We start from the raw sequence: 27705 nt of genomic DNA on the forward strand, positions 1-27705 counted from the left end.
CATTGTGTTGGATTGTCAATGCAACCCTCTTCTCCCACTCTTCACACACTGATAGCAACACCGCAGGAGAAATGCTAGCACAGGCTTCCAGTATCCGTAGTTTCAGGTGCTGCAGAATAGGCAAAACAAAAATTGGAACAGGACCCTCAGTTTACGCAGAAGATTTTGTTCAGTGATGAGGCAAACTTTTATGTGAATGGTGAAGTTAACAAACAAAACCACCGCTATTGGTTGGACACTAACCAACATTGGATAGATCCCTCCAAGACTGTTGGAACACAAAAATTGATGTTATGGTGTGGTATATGGGGTACAAAGATAGTGGGGCCATTCTTCATCAATGGAAACCTCAAGGCCACTGGATATGCGAAATTGCTACATTATGATGTGTTTCCCTCTTTACACTTTGCACTGAAGCTGGGACGTTCCTTGAGTTTTTCCAGCAAGATGGTGCACCACCACATTATGGTGTCAGGTCCGAGCATTCCTAGATGAACAGTTTCCTGGAAAGTGTGTGAAGAGTGGGAGAAGAGGGTTGCATTGACAATCCAACACAATGGGCAGCACATTGAACACATTTTATAAGTGGTCAGAAACTTGTAAATAACTCATGAAAGAATAAAGTTACGTTAAAACCAAGCACATCATTGTTTTTCTTGTGAAATTCCCAATAAGTTTGATGTGTCACATGACCCTCTTCCTATTGAAAAAACTAAAGTTGGATTAAAAATGTCCAACTTAAAAATGTCCGCCATGGTCACCACCCATCTTGAAAAGTTTCCCCCCTCACATATACTAATGTGCCACAAACAGGAAGATAATATCACCAACCATTCCCATTTTATTAAGGTGTATCCATATAAATGGCCCACCCTGTAGTACTTCCAGTTTAATTTTTTGTGACCCTCGTTATCCCCTATGCAATTGTGGTCCTGTTCTTTTTTGTATTGTGAAAAATGTTAATAAAAGTTTACAGTTGAAAAAAAAAATGCTTTTTTGAATTTTTTTTGTGCATATGCCATTGACTGTGCTTTACATTTATGCACACGGCGATACCACATGTTTATTTTAATTTTTTTTTACACTTTTTTTTTAATGGGAAAAGGGGGGGGGGGGGTGATTCAATGGGGCTTGCGGCGGAAAATCCGCCTCAAGCCCCATTGAAGTCAGTAGGGTCCACGGCAGATTTGCCACAGTGAAAATTCTGCTGCGGAAAATCTGCTGTGGACCCCTTTCAAATACACTGCGGGAAACCTACAAATAAATCCACCTGTGTGAATGTACCCTTAGACCTACAAAGACTTCTTGTAATGAGAAAAACACAACTAAAAATAAATTCCTCTAAACTGTTGAAATGTTTGAATTAAATAAAACAGGGTTGAGATTTTTGAGCTGTATGATCTGTTGGGAGTTTGTTCTCTACATTTCAGTAAAAGTACAAAGTCGGCAGTCTGAGAAAGCCTTTCATAAGTCATCTTACATATTTAATTTGCTGGAAATAGGAATTGGAAGATAAATGCCATTTATCAGCAAGGTAAAGCAAGGAAGATGCGTTGCAACACACAGATTAGTACTGTGCCTTCTGTTGAAATTGCATTCAGTGGTAAGCGAGGGACACTGACTGAACACAGATATATTATTTTGTTTTAATTAAAATGTTAGAAGCTTGACTATAGCTGCAAACCGATTTATAAGCAAAAGTCAGGAACCCATTGGTTATTTCTAATGGCTTTCCATATTTCTAAGTCTTATGTCTGAGCATAAATAATGTAAGGGTTCTATTACATGTGAATAAATAAATGAAAAGGCAAAACAGAAACTTAAACCGGATTTATTACAATATATTCTATAGGTCCTATGATCAAATGCTAATAACTCAATATCCTGTATTTTGGAATTTAAAACTAAAATAGGTTTAGATAAATAAAAACAATATAGATTTTTATGTGAGAAACTATTGGTAAGGTTAAAAGGAACCTGTCATCGCTTTCCTGCTTTCTGAACCTATATTTATGGTCACAATGACCATATATATTAACAATGGCCCAAGGTGACAGACTTTTGATAAAAAAAAGAGGACACCAACATTTTTTATTTACCCTACATATTATTTAGTGCATAAACTTACAGATTATTCGTTGTGTGTTCCTATCAGTTGTCAACATGACTAGTAGTCTTTATTAATGCATACAATGACACTATTACCAGCATCAAATAGTATAAAAAATGAATTCTGTTATTTAGCCAACTTGCACAGGTTTGTGAAATCCACTGGGCTTGATCGTCTCCACTTTTCTTTTCATTTATTCTGTGAAATAACTGTTAGGGTATGTTCACAAGTACGTATTTTTGCTGCAAATCTGCTGCAGATTTCCTGAAGCAGATTTTGCTAGCCATTAAACTAAATTTGCCGGAATTTCTGCCTCAAATGAAAGCCCAATAGACTTCTACGGGATTCCACACTTCTGAATTTCTGCATGCGGAATTTCCGCACCAATTCCACAGCAATTCCACACAGAATCCGCATGCGGAAATTAAGAAGTATGGAATCCCATAGAAGTCTATTGGGCTTTCATTTTAGGCTGAAATTCCCCCCCATGTGAATACTCAACTACTTCTAGTTAATGCCTGCTTATCCAAGTCTGCTGTCTGGTTATGGTCCCAACTGAAAGCAAAGGCATGGTTCACACCAAGAGACTGTGCCATAGGGTTCTTTTGGACCACTTAATGTTGGTGTATAAATGTACCTTGGAATTAACCCTATACTTACTGGTCTTGGTTTTTGTATATATATTCCTAATGAACTGTGACTATTTTACCATGGTGCATTTTACCATGGTGCATTGTGCCCACTGTTGAACTGTGCCACAGCCTTCTAATGAACTGAGTCACTGTCCCCCTAATGAACTGTGTCACTGGCCCTCATTTACTAAGAGTTTAGGGTTTTTGGTTGTCGTTTATTTTTTTATTTTTTTTGCCCTCAGTTTTTTTATGTGTTATTTACAAAGATGTTGCACAGTGTCCTTTTTTTTGGCGCACACAGGTGGAAGAAAAGGCTGAAAATAGATTATGTTGGCAATACTACGAATAAAGTTGTGCAATACCTATTTAATAAACCACAGATAATGTTAGAAAGTACTACCATGAATCAATGCAAACATCAAAGACAACAGCATTTAAAATACAGTGAAAATTAGTGAAAATTTCTTCACACTTGGTTGCACAAGTTTTGTCCATATATACTATTAACTCAGGAAGATATGTCATGATGAAATGCGAGTTAAGCGAACGAGTCTTTTTAATTTGGTTTACCTTACTTATGCATTTTGGCCATAATAATCATGCTTTGCAAAGTCCCGACCATTTTACCTGTTTTTTACACCAGCCTCTGGCAGTGGGGTTATGGACAAAAAACTGAGGGGGTTTGGGAAAATGTTGAGTTACGCCCATTTTTTTTGAGAAGCCAGGCCCCTTAGTAGGGTTTTCTAAAACTCTCTGAGTGATTTCTGACATTGTTGTTTTTTTATACGCACTGTCGCAGACATTGTCACACAGGTGTGCACCTAAACTTTGCAAAACCCGATAAAAAAAATGTCGGGTTCAGCTTAGTAAATGAGGGCCAATGTCTTCATAATGATCTGTGCCACTGTCCTGAGTGAACTGTGTCACTTTACCCCTATTGAACTGTACTACTGTCCCTTAATAAACTGTGTCAGTTCCTGACATAGACAGAGGTGTCAGCAGAGAGCACTGTGGACAAGACAAAAAAGAAATTAAAAAAGAACAGAATTTTCTCGGTAGCATACAGCTGCTAAAAAGTAAAGGAAGGGCAAAGATTTTTTAATAGAAATAATTTACAAATCTGTTTAACTTTCTGGCACCAGTTGACTTATAAAGACCTAAAAAAAAAAAAAAATGTTTTCCACCGGAGTACCCCTTTAAGTCATTGTTTTCCAACCTGTGACTCTTTCGCGGTTCCAAACTACAATTTCCATTATGCACTGACAAAAGGACATGATGGAAGTTATAGTTATACAACAACATGTCCCCCCCCTCCCCCTGGAATACTCCAGATGACATCCAGGGAGACCAGATCCCTCCTTTTGCTGGTTATTCAAACCAGTTGGAGGTGATGGAGATCCTGGGTAACTTCCCTGTAATCTGGCCTATTGGTAGCCGCTGACCCAGTTAAGAACTCCTGCCTTAAAGAATCACTCTCATTTCTCAAACTGTTTCTTTCTGCAAAGGGCAAAATCATAAGTATAAAAATGAGGCAATCATGAAAAAAGTGCAAAGCTAGTGCAAAAACTTGCAAAATAGGTATAAGGTGCTGCACCTATGCAGACACACATATGGTGTGTGTTACTTGTGACAACTGATAGCATTATACACTTGACTTGAGATCCTATTTGTTGCTGACATGCTGCTATGGAGCTTTTGGTGAAACATTCCTTGTTTGAGCTTTTAATCTACTATCTCCGTTTTTGTATAGTCAGTTTTAGGATTTGCATGTCCTTTCTGCTATGTATCTGTTCACACTGTGTTTTCTCTTGTATCCATTTTCTGTGTTTCTATAACTAGATATCCCTGTTACTGGTCCATGAGGACTCTGGGAGATTGATCCTGTGTCTACTGGAGGTTTTCTGAGGGATTGCGATTATTCCTGTCTTGTGTTCAGTGTAAACAGTGTTCTATAATTATATCCTATTGTATCTGTTTTTCTGAGTTGTAACTAGGTATCCCTGTCACCGGTCCATGGGGAATCTGGGAGATTCATTCATGTGTCTACTGGAGGTTTAGGGATTGTGATTATTGCAGTTCAACGATAGATCCCGTTTTACTTTTGTGTGGGGGACTCAGAGGGCATTGTTATTCCTATGTCTACTGGAGGTTTTCTAGGGGATTATGCTATATTCCTGTCTGTTCCTGGAGTCTGTTTAGACTCATCCATTTTCCTGTCTTGTGTTCAGTGGGAACAGTGTTCTATAATCTGGAGTCTGTGTTGACTCATCCGTTTCCTTGTCTGGTGTTTTGAACTCTATATGTTTATTATTTCTTTATTCAGATCTTTGAAGTTTTTGTACATGCACTGATCATAGAGTACATCGCTTAGTTAGTGTTTTCCTCTGTGCTTTATCATTGGTCTATTGTGTCCAGTGTGCATTTCACTTATCTGTGTCCTCTGAACTTAAAGTTATTATAGAGTTTTATGTTCCTGTTATGTTTCTGGCTTGTGATCAACTATTTAGTAGTATGTGTTTTTAAGGCCACTGCACTTTAGCTCAGGGAGGGACCTGCGCCCAGTTGTCAATCTACCGTTTAACGTTGATGGGAAAGTAGGCAGGGAGAGCTGTTTTAGGGTCTGTTTAGGGCTCACTCTCCCTGTCCCCTGGTCGGTCCCTGACAATGACCATCTCAGTCATGTGACACAGAGTTGGGATAAGAACGCGCTAAGCTTGCACTTTTCCTAACTTGTTCTAGCAATTGCTGATGACATACAAAAAACTTTTGTAATGATAATGCCCATTTAAGTTCTTGAAGGTGATTTTCTTTCTGTGACCAGTACAAAACTTTAATCCATAAACTCTGCCAACAGTTTTACTATTACTATGTACTTTGCATTTATTTTATACATTTATGCATATTCTGCAGCACTGTAGAGATATTGGGGTAGATTTATCAAACTCTGCGAAGAAGAAGAGTAGTGAAGTTGCCCATAGCAACCAGATTGCTTCTTTCATTTTTAACCCCCTTGGGGACGAGAGCATTTTTTGCAAATCTGACCACTTTCACTTTAAGCAGTAATAACTCTGGGATGATTATACTTATGAATTCGATTTTGAGATAGTTTTTTTCGTGACATATTCTACTTTATGTTAGTGGTAAATTTTTGACGATATTCATTAAAATTTAGAAAATGTTGCATTTTTCTAACTTTAAAACTCTCTGCTTGTAAGGAAAATTGTCATACCAAATTAATTATATATTGATTCACATATACAATATGTCTACTTTATGTTTGCATCATAAAGTTGACATGTTTTTACTTTTTGAAAACATTAGAGGGCTTCAAAGTTTAGCAGCAATTTTCAAATTTTTCAGGAAAATTTCAAAATCAGAATTTTTCAGGGACCAGTTCAGATTTGAAGTGAATTTGAGGGTCTTTATGTTAGAAATGCCATAATGGACCCAATTATAAAAAAAAATGCACCCCGGAAAGTATTCAAAATGATATTCAGAAAGACAATGGGCTTTTGGAGAGCGAATTTTGCTGAAATGGTATTTGGGGGGCAAATCACATTTAGTCACGTCCCCCGCCTCCACCACTGCACCTGCTTGACATGCCTGGAATACTCCAATAAAGCTTTGTTGTATGGTGAGTGCAGTCCTATTTTCTCTGTTGGAATTGTATATGCACCTTGCTGGATTTTTCACCACCATTGTCAACGTTATTTCTGGGGTTACCAATGCACTCCACTATTGCATTTGTCCAGATAGCTACATGCCTTAGTCTTGTTAGTGCCGGGCCACCCTATCCTCTCCATTATATCACATTTAGGAAGCCCCCATAGTGCCAGAACAACAAAACCCACACATGGCAGACTATTTGGGAAACTACACCCCTCAAGGAACGTCACAAGGTGTAAAGTGAGCCTTAATACCCCACAGGTAATTGCCGAACATTCATTAACCCCTTAAGGACTCAGCCCATTTTGGCCTTAAGGACTCAGACAATTTCATTTTTACGTTTTCATTTTTTCCTCCTCGCCTTCTAAAAATCATAACTCTTTTATATTTTCATCCACAGACTAGTATGAGGGCTTGTTTTTTGCGCGACCAGTTGTCCTTTGTAATGACATCACTCATTATATCATAAAATGTATGGCGCAACCAAAAAACACTATTTTTGTGGGGAAATTAAAACGAAAAACGCAATTTTGCTAATTTTGGAAGGTTTTGTTTTCACGCCGTACAATTTCTGGTAAAAATGACATGTGTTCTTTATTCTGAGGGTCAATACGATTAAAATGATACCCATTATTATATACTTTTATATTATTGTTGCGCTTAAAAAAAATCACAAACTTTTTAACCAAATTAGTACGTTTATAATCCCTTTATTTTGATGACCTATAACTTTTTTATTTTTCCGTATAAGCGGCAGTATGGGGGCTCATTTTTTGCGCCATGATCTGTACTTTTTTTTGATACCACATTTGTATATAAAAAACTTTTAATACATTTTTTATAATTTTTTTTTTAATAAAATGTATTAAAAAAGTAGGAATTTTGGACTTTTTTAATTTTTTTTCGTTCACGCCGTTCACCGTACGGGATCATTAACATTTTATTTTAATAGTTCGGACATTTACGCACGCAACGATACCAAATATGTCTATAAAAAATGTTTTTTACGCTTTTTGGGGGTAAAATAGGAAAAAACGGACGTTTTACTTTTTTATTGGGGGAGGGGATTTTTCACTTTTTTTTTACTTTTACTTTTACATTTTTTTACATTTTTTTTTACACTTGAATAGTCCCCATAGGGGACTATTCATAGCAATACCATGATTGCTAATACTGATCTGTTCTATGTATAGGACATAGAACAGATCAGTATTATCGGTCATCTCCTGCTCTGGTCTGCTTGATCACAGACCAGAGCAGGAGACGCCGGGAGCCGCACGGAGGAAGGTGAGGGGACCTCCGTGCGGCGTTATGAATGATCGGATCCCCGCAGCAGCGCTGCGGGCGATCCGATCGTTCATTTTAATCGCGAACTCCCGCAGATGCCGGGATCTGTATTGATCCCGGCACCTGAGGGGTTAATGGCGGACGCCCGCGAGATCGCGGGCGTCGGCCATTGCCGGCGGGTCCCTGGCTGCGATCAGCAGCCGGGATCAGCCGTGCATGACACGGGCATCGCTCCGATGCCCGCGGTTATGCTTAGGACGTAAATGTACGTCCTGGTGCGTTAAGTACCACCTCACCAGGACGTACATTTACGTCCTGCGTCCTTAAGGGGTTAAAGTGGGATGTGATTTTTTTCAATAAAATGCTGGTGCTACCCTAAATTTTTCATTTTCACTAGGGGTAATAGGAAAAAATGCCCCCCAAAATTTGTACCTTTATTTCTCTCGTGTAAGAAAATACCTCATATGTGGATGTAAAGTGCTCTGTGGGTGCACTAGAGGGCTCAGAAGGGAAGGAGCAACATTCAGCTTTTGGAGAGCAAATTTTGCTGAAATGGTTTTTGGGGGGTATGTCACATTTAGAAAGCCCCTACGGAGCCAGAGCAGCAAGAAAATAAAAAATAAAAATAAAAAAACACATGGCATACTATCCGGGAAACTACACCTCCCAAGTAATGTAACAAAGGGTACAGTGAGCCTTAACATCCCACAAGTGATTGATGAGTTGTCATAAAAGTAGGAAGTGAAAATAAATTTAAAAAATCGCTAAAATGCTGGTGTTACCCCAAATTTTTCATTTTCACAAGGAATAATAGGAGAAAAAGCCCCCCAAAATGTTAACTCCCATTTCTTCTGAGTAAGAAAATATACCATATGTGGATGTAAAGTGCTCTGCAGGCGCACTACAATGCTCAGAAGAGTAGGAGCGCCATTGAGCTTTTGGAGAGAGAATTTGGGTGGAATAGAAGTTGGGGGCAATGTGCGTTTACAAAGCCCCCATGCTGCCAGAACAGAGGACCCCCCCCACATGTGACCCCATTTCGGAAACTACACCCCTCACAGAATGTAATAAGGGGTGCAGTGAGCATTTACAACCCACTGCTATTTGACAGATCTTTGGAACAGTGGGCTGTGCAAATTAAAAATTTAATTTTTCATCTTTACGGACAACTGTTCCAAAAAATCTGTCAGACACCTGTGGGGTGTAAATGCTCACTGCACCCCTTATTACATTCCGTGAGGGGTGTAGTTTCCAAAATGGGGGGAGGTTCTCTGTTCTGGTAGCATAAGGGCTTTGTAAATGCACATGGCCTTCAATTCCAGCCAAATAAAAAAAAAAATTATAATAATTTTGCTCCTTCTTTTCTGAACATTGTAGAGCGCCCCCGTAGAGCACTTTACATCCACATATGGAGTATTACCATACTTAGAAGAAATGGGGTTACAAATTTTGGGGGGATTTTTCTCCTACTACCCCTTGTGAAAATGAAAAATTTGGGGTAACACCAGCATTTTGGTGAGAAAAAAAAAATCACAATTTTCTCATTTTTGCTGTTGCAAAACTACAACTCCTAGCATGCCCAGGCAGCTGTTGGCTGCCTGGGCATACTAGGAGTTTTAGTTTTGCAACAGATGGAGTTTGGAGATCACTGTATAGCGGTCTCCAAACTGTGACCTTCCAAATGCTGCAAAACTACAACTCTCAGCATGCCCAGACTGTCCAGGCATGCTTAGAGTTGTAGTTCAGCAACATCTGGAGGGGCAGATGTTGCAGAACTACAATTCCCAGCATGCTTGGACTTTCTGGGCATGCTGAGAGTTGTAGTTTTCCAACATCTGGAAGGCCACAGTTTGCAGACCACTGCATAGTGGTCTGCAAACTGTGGCCATCCAGATGTTGCAAAACTACAACTCCCAGCATTCCCAGACAGCCAAAGGCTGTATGGGCATGCTGGGAGTTGTAGTTTTGCATCTTCTAGAGGGCCACAGCCGGATCACTCATCGGCCGCAGCCCGCCGACACCGCATTCTGCAGCAGCCTGCTGTGGCCCGCAGCAGGTAGACTCCGCCGTCGGGTAAGCTGCCCCCTGCTGTCCACCAACAGAACCACCGCTGCCATCTCCTCCTCCCCTCGCTCTGCCCAGACTTAGACATGCGGGCAGAGCGGGGGATTGTCAGGTTAATCCCTGCCCGCCCGCCCCTGATCTGCCATTGGCGGGTCAGTCCTGAGCGGCCAATCGCAGAGAATAGGAGGAGGTGGCACCCTTGCCACCTAACTCCTATCCTTCAGGGTGATTGGCGCTGTCTCAGACAGCGGCAATCGCACTTATTTTTTGTGCGATCGTTTCACCAGAGACCCGATCAGCCTGGAAAGACCGTGATTCGCCGGTCAGAATTAACCGGCGAATCGTGGCGATCACCGTTATGGGGGGTGGGGGGTGCGTTCAGGACCCCCCTAGGAATTGCCACAGGATGCCTGCTGAATGATTTCAGCAGGTATCCTTTTCCGATCACCGCCCGGCGATCGGAGCTACGGAGGGTATACAGATATGCCCTCCATCCTTAAGTACCGGGACATGAGACCTCTAAGAAATTTTTTTAAAAGACCTCTAAAAAATTAAAGACATGATCTGATTTGTTGCTATTGGCAACTGCACCACTCTTTCTCTACACAGGTTTTGAAAATCTCCCTTCACAGATATAATTTAGAAATCTGTAATAATCTTATTTGCAGATGCAATATGCCTTTAAGACGAAATTTCCTGAATTTGGGCAAGAGATATCTTAAAGGGATACCTTGTTTTTTTTTTTTTTATCGTAGCAGAGAGCTACTAAAAATGGCATATTCTGCTTATCTATGTATTACTCGGCAGGATATAGTATGTATTAGAATGGCCTCAATGTAACAGTACCTTTTCCCTGCATTGGATGCTGCACAGAACTTATGGCCAGAAGCTGAAGCTGGACCTGCAGCAATTGGTTGATCAGCAGCAATACAATATTTTAGGGCATAAACTGACTCGGGATTTCATGAATTCTTTTGTCACATTTCTTATTGTGTCTCTGTCTTAGTTTTTCCAGCTTTTAGCCAATTAGAGCAGATAAAATAAAGCATAAATTGAAATACTAAGAATCAGTGTATACTATATAAAAAAAAGTCTATTTAGTTACACTTTTGCCCTGCTACACGTCTCTATGTATTCTGCAAAATAGTTTTCTGTCTGTTTCCTTCAGTACAGAATCCATACATCACAAAGGTAGTTAAAATGATTTCCATTATTTCCATTTGCTGTTAAACTATCTCCTGTATTCTTATATTCTTCTCTGATGTTGTTAGTTTGCAGACACATTGTTTAACCTATCTTCACAGCTGCTGCATCCCTTCTTTTTTATATATCACATTATTAAGCCTTTGTTATTTTTATGTTTTTTTTTCCCTTTCTTTACAGGGAAGTATGCATAAACCAGGATAAAAGAGTTCATCTCACAGTGGTGTATTTTGGCAAAGAACAGGCACACGAGGTGAAAGCTATACTGGAGAACACATCAAAGTGAGTAGAAAAGAAAAGGAACTCTTGCTATATGAAAGATTTAAAATCCTGAATAATTTGATAATAAAAAGAGAACCCATTTTCTGCCTATAAACTGCTCTTCGGGGATTCCTAACAATGATTCTTTATCACACCAGTTGATTAACTACAACAGATTTTGCACGTGTGATAAATAGTTCTGTGCTCGACATTTTCAAGGCTATGGCACCAGTATTCTATAGAGATATCATTTCAGGTTCCATTATTTAAAGTTACAATGGTAGCAGCCTATCTCCTTATATACAAAAGGGTTGTGCCAGTCCTACCAGAATTTGCGGATTCAGCAACTTTCTTGCTAATACAGCCACCTTAACCATTTAACAACTTGGGAAAATAAATTCTTTGCATAAAAATGTTTTTCCTTCTCTCCTTTTATTATTATTCTCTCTACAGAGCTGCATACAGGCTTATTTTTTTCTATTAAGGACCATAACACCAACATTTACAAAATTGCATTTTTGTTTCTCAAATAATTTTATATTGTATAACCTTAGATTCAGAGGTAAAATTAGTGATGTCATCAGAAAGAACAATTAGTGTCCCAAAAAATAAACCCTCATATGATTCTGTAGGTGAAAAATTTAAAGCGTTATGGCTATTAGAAGGCAAGGAGAAAGAAAGAAAAGTGCAAAAAAAATAAAATAAAAAAAACTAACAATAATGTCCTTAAAGGGATATTCCGCTGCTCAGAATTTGGAAGGGGTACTCCGCTGCTTGCATTGAGGAGGTGGTGCATGACATCACGAGGGGGCGGGGCTATGATGTCACAAGCTCCTGACGCCGGCTCAAGCATTATTAACAGTTTGTTCCAAGCGCTGAGCAGCGGAGTACCCCTTAAAGTGTTAAATCCCCCTAGAGGACTTTTTATAAGCAATCTTTCCATACAAGTTTTAACAGTGGCAGCTAAACTCTTAAAATAGCCAGCATCATAGATCACCCTTTGCCGTCTATCAGCAGCAGCCCTCAGCGGCTGACAGCACTGGTCTCAAGCCAGCTCCACAAAATACAAAAAAGGGACCTATGGTAGAGGTAATTCCAACACCTATATACAATGGTTGAACACCATACCTGATCACTAGAACCCTCTTTTTCCCATTCATTAAAGTGCTAGGTAAAACATATTTTAAAGAGCTTAGCAAGCCGGGGCTTAAATAGCCATAATGATGCAACATTTGATGGGCACAATACCAAGCAAGCTCTATGCGCCCATGATTAAATTAAACACCATGGGTTAAATAGAGTTATTAAGGATTATAAATATTTGCTAATTTGTAAAAGATCCAAATAAAAAAGCACCCCACGTGTCCTTATGTTGTGTGTAGTATTGTAAATCAGTTCCAGTGACGTGAATGGAGCCAAGTAAGTTGTAATACATGCAGCAGATGCGGTGCGGTTTTTGAAAGAAAAAAGCTCTGATTTTCTATTCCTGGATATCGCCTGGTTAAACAGCACATGTGGTCAGTCAAAACAAAAATTAGTGTTTTTTTATATTACTGTGTAGTCTTGGTGCCCTGATTACATCAATGCTTTTATTTCCTTGATACATGCCCCCTACTCCTAATCCCACCGTGAGCCTGATTTATACTCTGCCTTTAAAATACTGTACAATAAGCTTTCAGTGCTAAAATCGTTCTTATTAATGATGTAAGTTTTGACTATTCAATGGGTGAGAATAAGCTTTCTCATTAGCGTTGTAAGTTTTGACTATTCAATTAGTGAGCAATCATGAGGTCTAGCTACGGCCCCTATAGTGAAATTAGGCATTGTTTTATCACCTTACCTTGCTTTTGACATTCTGGCAGTGCCCAGGTTCCCACTATTTTTCACTTCCTTGTGAAATGTAAATGTGCCGGAAATGACCAATCACTGGTGGCATCACTGACATGTCTCAGTTAGCTGAGGGGCATTTCCTGCATATGAACGTGTCAGCAGCAGAGTGTAGGGAGCAACCGGAATGTGGATTCCCTCCGAAAACGAGTAGCTGTGGGGATTTGAGCAGATGAGTATGTATTATTATTTGCTTATAATTCACCCTGGCCCCTTTAAAACCATTTTACACACTTTACTTACTGGACATACCCTTAAATGGTCTTGATATCAGGAAATTTAGGACATTCTAAGTTTTGGTTGGGTCTCCTTTCCTTTGTGTGGGCTTTATGTTAAGCCTGTGTAAAAGATAAAGACACTTATACATTCAGTGACTTGTTGGCTTAGAGGAAGTTAGATGTTTATGTATGCTCAGAATAGAAATACTTAATGTGTGCTATGCAAGAAATATTTTATATACCATTTTAAAGTAATATTGTGTATAGTAGTGGTATAGTGTTATTTGTGTTTTCGTCATTATACAGTATACAGTCCGACATGAGGTCTTCACTCCTTTGACAAGGAAATTTCATCTTCTGCCCTATGCAAATGTTAAATAATGATGACAAAAAACACAGAAGTCATTTGTTGCCTTCATTTTCATTGTCTAAAAAAACTTTTTCCATCTTTGAGACACTAAGAGGAACTGACGGATGAAGCCTTCACAAGGCATTTTATTTGTTTGACAGGATTGATATCTAACCCGAGAAAACATAATATGGCTACAGGAGGTAGAAGAAGATAGTGCCCCACAGTAAACCATTGATGCAAACACATAGATCTGTCACTTTCTATCTTTTTGCAGTGGAGCATCCATTAAGGTTATGATGCAGGAGAAAGGACTGACCCAAAAACTCATCCTGTGTAAATAATACTTTACTTTTGCCATAACTTTCCCAAGTCTCTAAAGATATGAAAGTTTTTCTTTTTTACAAGACTAATGAAAGGTTCTCACAGATAGCAGATCCCTTTCTTGAACGATGGTGAAAAGCAAGTTTGGTGGATTCTATGCCCCCCTCTTTAGGTAATATTCTATGCCCCCCCCCACTCAATTAGTTATAATATTTTATGCCTCCTTTATTAGTTATGCTGTGCTCCCTCAATTAGTTATAATATACTGTGCCCCCTGTTAGTTGTAATATACAGTGCCCCCTAAGTTAGTTAAATATACTAAACCCCCTTCAATAAGTTATAATATACTGAGTACTCCACAGTTAGTTATGATACACTGTACCCCCCAATTTGTTTTAATAGTTTTAATAGTTTAATAGCCCTCTCAGTTAGTTGTAATATACTGAGCCCTCTACACTGTGGACCCCTAGATAAGTTGTAATATACTGTACCCCCTTAATTGCCATCTCATGATCAAAACCATCCAAGTGTTGTCAGTAAACAATAATTGTGTTTTTCTCATAAAACCTTACATTTCTTGTGAGACAGATCATGTTATATATTGCATATCTTGCTTGGAATGCAAGAAGCAATATATAGGTTCAATGGTATGTAGATTGAAACAAAGAATCTCAGAGCACATTGCAGGTGCACGTGTGAATGGTAGTATTCACACTTGTGCACTGTCCGGTGCTTCTCAGAATTTTAGGGATGTGCATGATGGTAAAGGAACACAAATGAAGGTTACGAGATGGAGATAGAATGCACAAATTACGTACTAGAGAAGTGTACTGGAACATGAAGATGGCGACACGAGCACTTGAGGGACTCAACCAGAGGTCAGACATAATGTTAGTTTATTAATTATGGTTCATTACCAGCACAGTGTTATTTGGAGCTTTATATAAGTTTTGTAATCCTACATATATATGTATTTTTTATGGTTTCCAAATTTGTGACACCATGTGCTGGCAATGTGTGAGTTTAGAGTTAATTTCAGGATCGATACAGGAAGTCATGTGCACAATAGGGAGGAGCTCTACATTTACTTGTATATTTATTCGGCACTATGCATGTGTTCAGAAGACTTTGAAAAAGGCTACATAGCCAAAACATATCGGTCCTTGTTCTTATTAATTTTTACTACCTTGATGTTTTTAATAAGGAAGAAATAGAGTTCGTGTTTTATCCATATTTGTGTCTGGAAGTGCTGGGGGACCATCGCTCCTAGTGAGCAGCTTTTCTTCTACCCCTTAATTAGTGCCTTAATTGCATCCAGGGCAGATGCTCCAGTTGCTTTGCCCATTTGTGCCCATGTTAGGAATAGTTAGGGTGGGTGTAGAATGAGGTTTAATTAACATAGTAACCTAGTTCATAAGGTTGAAAAAAGACCAGAGTCCATCAAGTTCAACCCATAACCCTAATGAGTCCCTACTGAGTTAGTCCAGAGGAAGGCAAAAATCCATCATACTAGAGGCAACAATTGCTTCCCGACTCCAAATATGGCAGTCAGACTAGATCCCTGGATCAATGTTCTGTCCCTATAAATCTAGTATCCATAACCAGCGATGTTATTAATCTCCAAAAATGACCTCCAGACCCCTTTTGAACTCTTTTAATGAGTTCACCATGACCACCTCCTCTGGCAGAGAGTTCCATAGTCTCACTGCTCTTACAGTAAAGAACCCCAGTCTGTGCTGGTGTAGAAACCTTCTTTCCTCAAGACGTAGAGGATGCCCCCTTGTTATAGATACAGTCCTGGGTATAAATAGATCATGGGAGAGATCTCTGTACTTCCCCCTGATATATTTATACATAGTTATTAGGTTTCCCCTAAGCCTTCTTTTTTCTAAACTAAATAACCCTAATTATTCTGGGTAGTAGTCCTCTTATTTCTTGTATTACTGTCTTTGCCGTCTATGAACCCTCTCCAGCTCCACTATATCTTTCTTGTATACTGGTGCCCAGTACTGTACATAGTATTCCATGTATGGACTAGGGATTTGGACAGCGTTAGAATTATTTCCTTGTCATTGGCATCTATGCCCCTATTGAGGATAGGGGATAAGTTTCAGATCGCGGGGGGTCTGACTGCTGGGGCCCACCGTGATCTCCTCTACGGGGCCCCGGCTCACTGGCCAGATAGCGGGTGTCGACCACCGCACGAAGCGGCGGGTGACATGCCCCCTTAATACAGCGGTATGGCAGAGCCTGAGATTGCCGAAGGCTGCCGGGGCCCCGTACAGGAGATAAGGGGATAGGTTTTACAGCACTGGACTACTCCTTTAAAGGGTAGCTCCCACCATCCAATTTTTTTTTTTTTTGCTAGCCCGTCCTCCCCCCCCCCCCACTACGGCATTAGCCCGTTTCCTCCTCCCCACCCCGCCCCGCATACCCCGTCCCCTCATTACACTTGCAGTTACTGCAGAGTCCGGCAGCGGGCATGCAGGGACAGCGTCGGCAACGAGGCGGCGTCGGCGATGTGCGGGAGGATTGGCCTCCCAGCCAGTGGCCAGGGAGCCAATGGCTGGCTCCCGCCTGTCTGATTGACAGGCAGGAAGCGAGTGCAGCCTAACTGAAAAAGGACTGATTGCCACTCCAAAATCAGTCCTTTTTCAGTAGCCGGTTTTTAAATGTAAATTAAACCTTTTTAATGAAAAAAAATAAAAATAAAAGTGTATTAGAGATATGTTGTAGTACATAAGTACTACAACATATCAAAAAATAAAGTTGGTGACAGTACCCATTTAAGGGCTTCTCTGAGTTGATATAACTTTGCCTTCCTAAAGTTCATTGTTTTTGTGGCCCCTCGAGAAGTTCCCTTATTGCAGAACAAGTTATAATGTATTATATTATGATCACTATTTCCTAGGTGTCCTTCTACCTGCACATTAGTTACTCTGTCAGGTCTGTTGGTTAATATTAAGTCCAGTACGGCGCCCCATCTGGTCGGGTACTGGACCATTTGGGACAGATAATTGTCTTTAGCTATAGTCAGAAACCTGTTTCCTTTATGAGATTCATAGGTCTCAGTCTCCCAGTTTATATCAGGATAGTTAAAGTCCCCCATTATTATCACATCATTCTGATTTGCTGCCTTGTTTATTTGCCTCAGTAATTGATCTTCTGGCTCTTACGTTATACTTGGTGGCTTATAGCAAGCCCCTTTCAGATTTTTTTTTATTTTTATCTCTATATAACTCTACCCATAGTGACTCCACATTATCCTTGCCCTCCCGTATATCCTCCCGCAGTGCGGCCTTCAGACTGGACTTTATATAAAGACAAACTCCTCCCCCTTTCTGTTTTGTCCGATCCTTCCTGAATAGACTATAACCCTGCATGTTGACCGCCCAGTCACAGCTATCGTCCAACCAAGTCTCTGTTATACCCAATATGTCATAATCCCCCTCAGACATTATCAACTCCAGTTCATCAGTTTTATTGGTCAGACTTCTGGCATTAGTCTACATGCAATTCAAGTACAACAATTGAAAATGCTATGGCTTATTCTTCTGTGTTTCTCAGGCTTCTTAGTCGCAACTAGCCGTTGTCATGATATCAAGAAGGCAGTAATCTTTTTTTTGTAAAGAAATTAAGGTATTAAGCAGGTCAATGTTACACTTCATTTTAAGTTGTTTTAATTGGAGGAGTGTAAAGACCTGGCAATATCTTTTCATAAAAACAGGAGCAGGCTTTTGGTGATGTAGGGAATGAAGCTTCACAAGCCAGCTTCTTACATAAAACACACTCTTTATGTCCTACCTAGAGACACATGTATTATCCATTTGTTGTGCTAAGCAAACCGCCGTCTTCTGGAGTCATCTCTAGGCTGAACAAAGATTTATAAACTCTGAAATATTGTACGCATTTAAATATCTCAGTGACTTATCTGTGCTTTCAACCAAGCAACCGGTGACATTTTTCATACAAAATAAACACCTGCGAAAAAGATAAAAATGTCCAGCGTGGGTAAAGTGCAAAAAATCTCTTTGTCTTTATTGAATAAAAGCCAGCATACAGGAAAAAAGTGACGAGCTTCAGGTGTCAATCTGCACCCTTAATCATACATAGTATAAAATGTGACACAATACACACATATATAGGGAAAGCTAGGTCAGCTCATTACAGGTGAAATGGATTAGGGCAGACCTCTCGTTTTAACCCTTGACATGATAAAAACATTCTGTTTTAGTAGTACATTAATATATAAATAATTCACAGAGGAAGTGTATCCAAATATATATCAGACAACAGTAACAAATAACTTCATGTACTGTTAAAAAAAGAAGGGGATAAATAACAACTCTAATGCAATAGTACATGGGGATGTGATATATATATGAAAATCCAATACAAATGAATAGACAAAAAGACATATCATGTACATTATAAAGCCTCATGGGAACTAAAAGCTAGGAATAAAAACAAGCACATATCATGAGTCTTAATTGTTGGCAAGGAAATAGTATATGATAGACTTCCTATTCACATACTAGATTGATGAAGTTAATAATGCAAAATGACGTCTTGATGTCTGTTCAGACCACGAGGTATACGTGTAGCTAAATTAAGTATCCAATAAACTTCTCTATTAATAAGTATTTTTCTATAGTCTCCTCCCCGATATGGTAAGTTCACCTTCTCTATGCCCACAAGTTGGATAGTAGATATGTCCCCCGCATGTCGCTCCGCACAGTGTTGAGAAACAGCTGATACAGTAGGGATCAAAAGTTTGGGCACCCCAGGTAAAAATTTGTATTAATGTGCATAAAGAAGCCAAGGAAAGATGGAAAAAATCTCCAAAAGGCATCAAATTACAGATTAGACATTCTTATAATATGTCAACAAAACTTAGATTTTATTTCCATCATTTACACTTTCAAAATAACAGAAAACAACAAAATAATGTTTGCAAAAGTTTGGGCACCCTGCAGAATTTATAGCATGCACTGCCCCCTTTGCAAAGCTGAGACCTGCCAGTGTCATGGATTGTTCTCAATCATCATCTGGGAAGACCAGGTGATATCGATCTCAAAGGTTTTAAATGCCCAGACTCATCTGACATTGCCCACACAATCAGCACCATGGGTTCTTCTAAGCAGTTGTCTAGAAATCTGAAACTGAAAATAGTTGACGCTCACAAAGCTGGAGAAGGCTATAAGAAGATAGCAAAACGTTTCCAGATGTCAGTATCCTCTGTTCGCAATGTAATTAAGAAATGGCAGTCATCAGGAACAGTGGAAGTTAAAGCAAGATCTGGAAGACCACGAAAAATATCAGACAGAACAGCTCGCAGGATTGTGAGAAAAACTATTCAAAACCCATGTTTGACTGCACAATCCCTCCAGAAAGATCTGGCAGACACTGGTGTTGTGGTACACTATTCCACTATAAAGAGATACTTGTACAAATATGGTCTTCATGGAAGAGTCATCAGAAGAAAACCTCACCACAAAAATCAGCGTTTGAATTTTGCAAATGAAAATATAGACAAGCCTGATGCATTTTGGAAACAAGTTCTGTGAACCGATAAGGTTAAAATAGAACTTTTTGGCTGGAATGAGCAAAGGTATGTTTGGAGAAGAAGGGGAACAGAATTTTAAGAAAATAACCTCTGTCCAACTGTTAAGCATAGGGGTGGATCAATCATGCTTTGGGGTTGTATTGCAGCCAGTGGTACAGGGAACATCTCACGAGTAGAAGGAAAAATGGATTCAATAAAATGTCAGCAAATTTTGGATGCTAACTTGATGCCATCTGTGAAAAAGCTGAAGTTAAAGAGAGGATGGCTTCTACAAATGGATAATGATCCCAAACACACCTCGAAATCCATGGGGGATTACATCAAGAGGTGTAAACTTAAGGTTTTGCCATGGCTTTCACAATCTCCTGACCTCAACATAATTGAAAATCTATGGATAGACCTTAAAAGAACAGTGCGTGACAGACAGCCCAGAAATCTCAAAGAACTGGAAGACTTTGGCAAGGAAGAATGGGCAAAGATACCTCAAACAAGAATTGAAAGATCCTTGGCTGGCTACAAAAGACGTTTACAAGTGGTGGTACTTGCCAAAGGGGGCAGTACAAGATATTAATTCTGCAGATGCCATTTTTTTGTTTTCTGTTATTTTGAAAGTTTAAATGATGGAAATAAAATCTAATTTTTGTTGACATATTATAAGAATGTCTAATCTGTAATTTGATGCCTTTTGGAGATTTTTCCATCTTTCCTTGGCTTCTTTATGCACATTAATACAAATTTTTACCTGGGGTGCCCAAACTTTTGATCTCCACTGTACATGTCTGGAATTGAAATGTTTGACGTCAGAGAGATTCTTCCTAATGCAGATTTTAAGAGGATTAGTCATGCATCCTACATACTGTACCTTGCACGATGTACAGGAAATTAGATATACAACAAAGAATGTATTACAATTAATATATTGTTTAATATCAAATCTTTCTCCTGTACTGGGGTCTAATCCTGGGAAAGAAAGTGTGGGAACTCACCCAATAGTGGGCGCACTTCTAGCAATGCACTTAACCTCCCTAGGAACCACATTGCTGAAAATGGGGTAGGTCGAAATAATAGGCCAATATGTTTTAATAATACTGCATACCTCAGGAAAATCTGTACTAAATGTAGTAGAAAAAATGCTGCACAATTAAAGCCGTATCAACTGTCGACACCCGTTTTTTAGTGGGAAAAATTAAATCCAAAAGGTTCCTAGCGGATGCAATGTGCCTTGCTCTATCAAGAGATCATTTAGGATAGCCGCGATGTTTTAATCTATTAGTAAGACAATCCATTTCTTTATTAAATTCAACAGTGGTACTGCAGTTTCTCTTAATCCTAATGGCTTCCCCCATGGGAAGATTTTTAATAACGTGCGGAGGATGACAGAACATCACATGGAGAATGCCATTAACAGCTGTCTCCTTGTGATAAGGGGTGGAAAGAACTTTTCCAGAGACAGAATTGCCGGAGAGTTTGAGATCCAGAAAAGAGACAACTCGCTGATGGTGAGTAAGGGTGAATTTAAAGGACATCTGTAGTGCAATATAACCAAAGGATAGGGGATAAGTTATAGATTGCGGGGGTCCGAGCGCTGGGGCCCCTTGTGATCTCCTTGATGGGGCCACAGCAGTCTTCTGGAAAGGGGGCGTTCCGTCGCCGCATTACGTGGCGGCCGACAAGCCCTCTCCATGTACCCCATAGAGATACATGGAGGGGGCGTGTCTGCCGCGGCTTTCTGCTGGGGACGAAACTTCACTTCCTGCAGACTGCCGCGGCCCTGTCCAGGAGATCCTGGGGGGCCCCAGCGCTCGGACCCCCCGTGATCTATAACTCATCCCCTATCCTTTGGGTTTGGGATTAAGTTATTTTGCGCTGGAATACTCCTTTAAGATTATAACTGTTATCATTAAGATATTTCCCAATTTCCACACCACCAGCAAGTCGTCTATATATCTGTCGTACCAGGCAATCTCAGTACTGAAAGGGTTAGCATTAGATAAAAAACATTCCTTCTCCCAGAATCCCATATAGATATTAGATAGAGAAGGTGAAAAACGTGTGCCCATAGGGGCTCCGGTCGTCTGCAGGAAAAAGCATCATCAAATACAAAAAAAATATGTTTAAGTAAATATTCAATAATGATGATGATGAATTCCTGCAGACGATCGGAGTAAATAGAATATACATCCAGAAACCATTTTAAAGCTACAAGTGTTGTAGTGTGAGGTATAACAGAATAGAGAGAAGTCAGGTCAGCAGAAATCCATGACATGTGTTCAGTCCACTGAAGATCTTCTATAGCAAACAATAAATGTTTAGAATCTTGTATATAACCTGGTATTTGAGAAATTAATGATTGTAAAAGACTATCTACCCAATTTTCATTTAATGAGGCAATGGGCCATATGGGGGAGGGAAAACATTCTTGTGAGTCTTAGGAAAGGAATGAAAAATTGGGATGTTTCGGTAAGATGTATTTGGCTTCCTGAGCTGTAAAGAAACCTTCACTTTGCCCAAGACTCACAAGTTGCTCAATTCTCGACTGAATTGAAATGTGGGATTACTTGGTAGAGGCCTATATGTAGACGTGTCACCAGGTAATTCCAGGTTAAGTAATTCCAGGCGCTTCTCCTCTAGGTGTTGAAAGTCCAGACCACACAAGATGGATGCAGGGGTAATCACTGAGCCCTGAGGGAATCACTACCAGGTCACAAGGTCAACAAGTTACATAACATATCAAAACAGTGAATTTGGGACATAATATAAAAAACCCAATAAAACCTTACATATGTAAAATATAATATACTGTCACTAGGACATAAATGATTACCTCAGGGCTATATAAACAAGGTCTGTGTTTGACTTCCATATGCCTGACGAAGAGTCTCGCTCAGACTCGAAACTTGTTGTTGCACCAATAAAGTGATTGTGCCTGCATCCATCTTGTGTGGTCTGGACTTTCAACACCTAGAGAAGAACCGCCTGGCAGAGTCCTATTTTTCCTGGATACCCATCCAATTGATGTTCATTCACTGGAGTGACCCAGAGCCACTTGAGAAGGACGCCTCGGCTTGCTGATCTCAATCTTCATTGTCATACTACGGGAACTTCACAGTGTTGCGCCCGCAGCGCAACATCTTCTGGTAAGCATAATCAAACCTTTTTGGGGTACCTGCTTACCTTAACTTCTACACTAGGAGCGCACCTTTGTTTTCTTTCTAATTTACGTTTTTTATATAGGCCTGCGTGAAGCAAAACAACTGCCCTCGTTTTTATCCTCTTGGCAGACTATCAGATCTGTCAAATCAGTTAATTATTTAAAAGAAGTCTGTTCCTGGTTAGAGATATTACTAAAATTATGTTTCTTAGTGTTAGAAAACAGGATCAACTCCTTTTCCACAGCATCTTGGAAAAAATCCAACCTCGGAGTACGAGACATGAGTGGATAAAAGTGAGGGTTGCATGTTTGAAAATTAGTTGACCTTGTGTCTGTGGACTGGGAATTAGTAATCAATGTCATATGTTGTAAATCTGATCTAATACATAATTCACTAAATGAACAACAGATATTTTTTCCCAATACAGTAGAATTAACAGTAAAATCACTTTGATTGACAGGGTCTACTTGAGACATGTCATGTAGGGCTATGTCAGAGGATTCTGAATTCTCAGATCCCATAATGTTGGAGAAATGTCTCTTCATAGTAATCCCTCTTATAAATTTATTAACATCAAGAAAAGTAGAAAAGAAATCAAAGGTGTTGGTAGGGGCAAAGGACAAGCCTTTAGAAAGAACGGACAGGTGATGTTTCGAAAGTACCCTCATGTACACAGGGATGGTTAGTTCCTCTTGTATCGTCGATGAGGATTTCCTTTTCGCTGTGTGGTGTTTTCTACCTGCCCGTCATTTTTTGTGTAACCAAAGCTCCTCTGGTCTGGACGGATGGCGTTGCCGTTTGACTTTGTGGCAGCTGGGCTGATACTGATGACGCCACATTAACTGGTGTTTCTGGAGCAGAATCAGAAGAGTCATCATCTGTGGAGCTAAACTTAATCCTTGCTGCAGGTTTATTGCATCACTGCTTATGTTTTTTTTAAATGGATCGTGGGGTTCCAGATTGTTTATCCAACTTAGGCCAGGTATACACATTGTCGGTTTTATAGTCCTGAATATCTCAAATATATTTGGTTTGTTTGATTTCCATCATAGCATTTTCCAATTTGTCCAGATTGTTCTTGATTTTTTGATCCAGTTCAATAACCATAGGATGTCCCTCATATTGTGATACATTTTTTATAAGCATGGAAATGTTGTTCTGTATAATAAAGCCTTCTCCTCACGTTAAGTAATTAGCTTGATAAAACAAATGGAGGAATCTGTTAATAAATCCTCCCATGCAAACTTGAATTCCTCAGAATAAATGGTTGTTGGAAACTTGCGGATTCTAAGTCCTCTAGGAATCATATTTTCATTTAGATAACAGTGTGCATATGTTCCATGTAAATTTAGATTCCTGAGTTAACGCTGTTTCCAATTGAGACATGTTAATGAGTAAGTCCACCAAATCCTGATTATCTTGGCCATTTGTATTTAAAAATTATGATATTTTTCTTGCACGAGCTCTACGATCCCCTAATAGAATATACACCTAGAACAGTTTGTTTGACAGTTGGATAAATTAATCTTACATTATTTTGAGTGTGAACTGCAATTAGTTTTTGTTTGTTTTTTGTAAACATGACTTTTATTAAGATTCATTTTATTTTTCCTTTTCTAAACTTTTCTGTATAGTCCATAAAAACACACACCTATTACGCATTTAAATTATTGTAATCAAGGTGCTTTACAGCTTATTGTACCTATGTGTAAGTTTTTTGTGTATAGTGCATAATATAAATATACATATTTTAGGAGTGGAACAACCTCTTTATGAGTTTTAGAATTTACCGTTTTTGTTCATTTTTCTAGGGGCCAGATCATTCAGTATTCCCTCTCTGCATATTACTTTATCATGAAAGTTGTACCCATAGATACATCAGCCCTGCCCCAAATAATTTGCATATACAATAATGTATCTCTGCACTTACTAACAACACTATACTAGGGTCAAGTAATGTTCTTGCACCTCAACCACATATACTGTATCTTCTGCTAAGACCAATATAACCAATATTACCTCCTTATGGCTTGTCCACACTTAAGACATTTTACATAAAATTTCCGAAAGAGCATTTCCGAAATTTCCGAATTTCCTAGCAGCCTACCATTTATCTTAAAGGGGTATTCCAGGCCAAAACTTTTTTTCTATATCAACTGGTTCCGGAAAGTTAAACAGATTTGTAAATTACTTCTATTAAAAAATCTTAATCCTTCCAATAGTTATTAGCTTCTGAAGTTGAGTTGTTGTTTTCTGTCTAACTGCTCTCTGATGACTCACGTCACGGGAGCTGTGCAGTTCCTATGGGGATATTCTCCCATCATGCACAGCTCCCGGGACGTGACATCATCATTGAGCAGTTAGACAGAAAACTTCAGAAGCTAATAACTATTGGAAGGATTAAGATTTTTTAATAGAACTAATTTACAAATCTAGGACAAAAAAACTATATAGGTGTGTGCAGCTCACAACTATTACCCACCGAGGTCAAACTGGGCAAGCAACTATACCTTAATTGTTAGAAAGGGAAAAACCAAAAAATACAATGTAGCCCGGACCTTCTAGGTGAGTAAATAAAAATCAATATACGTGGATCGTGCTTCAATAATAATTATCATTTATTATAAAATATAGATAAGAAATCTTATCTATATTTTATAATAAATGATAATTATTATTGAAGCACGATCCACGTATATCCATTTTTATTTACTCACCTAGAAGGTCCGGGCTACATTGTATTTTTTAATTTACAAATCTGTTTAACTTTCCGGAGCCAGTTGATATATATATATATATATATATATATATATATATATATATATATGTATATATATATATATATAAAAGGTTTTGCCTGGAATACCCCTTTAATGAAAAGGTGTTGTTTAGTTCATACATCAGAAGTTCTGTAGTGGAAAATTCCATGCAAAATAAGAACTGATTCTGGGTGGCATGGATCCACTGAGGGAATTCAGCAAAGAAATTTCTCACGGCTCTGGAGACAAGTGATTACAGTACAGTTTTATCCAGTGACGCACACGTGAAATTGTCTCTGTATAAAAATGTGTACTGTCCCTTTTTTTTTCATCTGACACAATCTTCCATGAGGACTTCCTCCAACCTCATCTTGTCTTTTAGTGTACCATATGGAAATTATGTCCTCAGTATTAATTTCCCAATTGTACCCTCCCCCATTCACTTATACTACCCCACCTGTGTCCCCACTCATTAATAATGCCTCTACTGTGTCCGCAATCACTAATAATGCCCCGTGTTCTCCGCTAAACAAATAATGCCCCAACAGTAAACAATACTGTCTTCTGTGCTCCCATGTAATTCCCCCACTGTATCCTATGCAGTAATATTATACCCCCAGTGCACCCATACAGTAATAATGCCTTCTGTATCCTTATACATTATTAGTGCCCCCTGTGCCTCCACACAGTATTAGTGCCACCTGATGGCCTTATACAGTAATTATGGATTACTGTGCCCAATACAGTTTTTTGACCCCTTATACATTTTAATTTCACCAAACTGTATTAATGCTCTATAGTGCCTAAACAGAAAAAAACAAGCTACCGTATATACTCGAGTATAAGCCGACCCGAGTATAAGCCGAGACCCCTAATTTCAACCCAAAATCCCAGGAAAAGTTATTGACTCGAGTATAAGCCTAGGGTGGGAAATACCTCATCCCCCCCTGTCATCATCCAGACCCGTCATTAACATCCTCATCATCATCCCCTTGTCATCATCCCACACATCCCCCCTTCATCATCCTCTTATCATCCCACACATCCCCCCTTCATCATCCCCTTATCATCCCACACATCCCCCCTTCATCATCCCCTTGTCATCATCCCACACATCCCCCCTTCATCATCCCCTTGTCATCATCCCACACATCCCCCCTTCATCATCCCCTTATCATCCCGCACATCCCCCCTTCATCATCCCCTTATCATCCCACACATCCCCCCTTCATCATCCCCTTGTCATCATCCCACACATCCCCCCTTCATCATCCCCTTATCATCCCACACCCCCCCCCCTTCATCATCCCCACCCCCCTTCATCATCCCCACACCCCCCCTTCATCATCCTCTTCTCATCATTCGCCCTCAGTGGTCTTCAACCTGCGGACCTCCAGAGGTTTCAAAACTACAACTCCCAGCAAGCCCGGGCAGCCATCGGCTGTCCGGGCTTGCTGGGAGTTGTAGTTTTGAAACCTCCGGAGGTCCGCAGGTTGAAGACCACTGCGGCCTTCAACATCATCCAGCCCCCTCTCACCCCCTTTAGTTCTGAGTACTCACCTCCGCTCGGCGCTGGTCCGGTCCTGCAGGGCTGTCCGGTGAGGAGGTGGTCCGGTGAGGAGGTGGTCCGGGCTGCTATCTTCACCGGGGGCGCCTCTTCTCCGCGCTTCCGGCCCGGAATAGAGGCGTTGCCTTGACAATGACGCAGAATTACGTTGGCAATGAACGCACCTCTGCGTCGTTGTCACGGCAACGTGACTATTCTGAGGCCGGGCCCGAAGCGCTTAGAAGAGGCCTCCCCGGTGAAGATAGCAGCCCGGAACACTATCCCACCGGACCACCTCCTCACCGGACAGTCCTGCAGGACCGGACCAGCGCCGAGCGGAGGTGAGTATTCAGAACTAAAGGGGGGTGAGAGGGGGCTGGATGATGTTGAAGGCCGCAGTGGTCTTCAACCTGCGGACCTCCGGAGGTTTCAAAACTACAACTCCCAGCAAGCCCGGACAGCCGATGGCTGCCCGGGCTTGCTGGGAGTTGTAGTTTTGAAACCTCTGGAGGTCCGCAGGTTGAAGACCACTGCGGGTGGGGGAGTTCACTCGAGTATAAGCCGAGGGGGGTGTTTTCAGCACGAAAAATCGTGCTGAAAAACTCGGCCTATACTCGAGTATATACGGTAATACTTACTGTAGTTCCATTTTCTTGTTGCATAGAGTCACTGGTTTCTTTT

At 40.0% G+C, this 27705-nt stretch overlaps 1 protein-coding gene across 17 annotated transcripts in view; it reads left to right on the forward strand.

The window, feature by feature from the left end:
- Positions 1-27705, forward strand: part of CSGALNACT1 (chondroitin sulfate N-acetylgalactosaminyltransferase 1) — a 487912-nt gene that overhangs the window by 402700 nt on the left and 57507 nt on the right. For all 17 annotated transcript variants that reach the window (XM_056569152.1, XM_056569147.1, XM_056569104.1 and 14 more), the window contains one exon: positions 11143-11244. In XM_056569152.1, coding sequence (XP_056425127.1) covers positions 11143-11244 — 102 coding nt within the window. The remainder of the gene's footprint in view (positions 1-11142; positions 11245-27705) is intronic.

This window comes from Hyla sarda, chromosome 1, assembly GCF_029499605.1.
Source record: "Hyla sarda isolate aHylSar1 chromosome 1, aHylSar1.hap1, whole genome shotgun sequence".
Lineage (NCBI taxonomy): Eukaryota > Metazoa > Chordata > Amphibia > Anura > Hylidae > Hyla > Hyla sarda.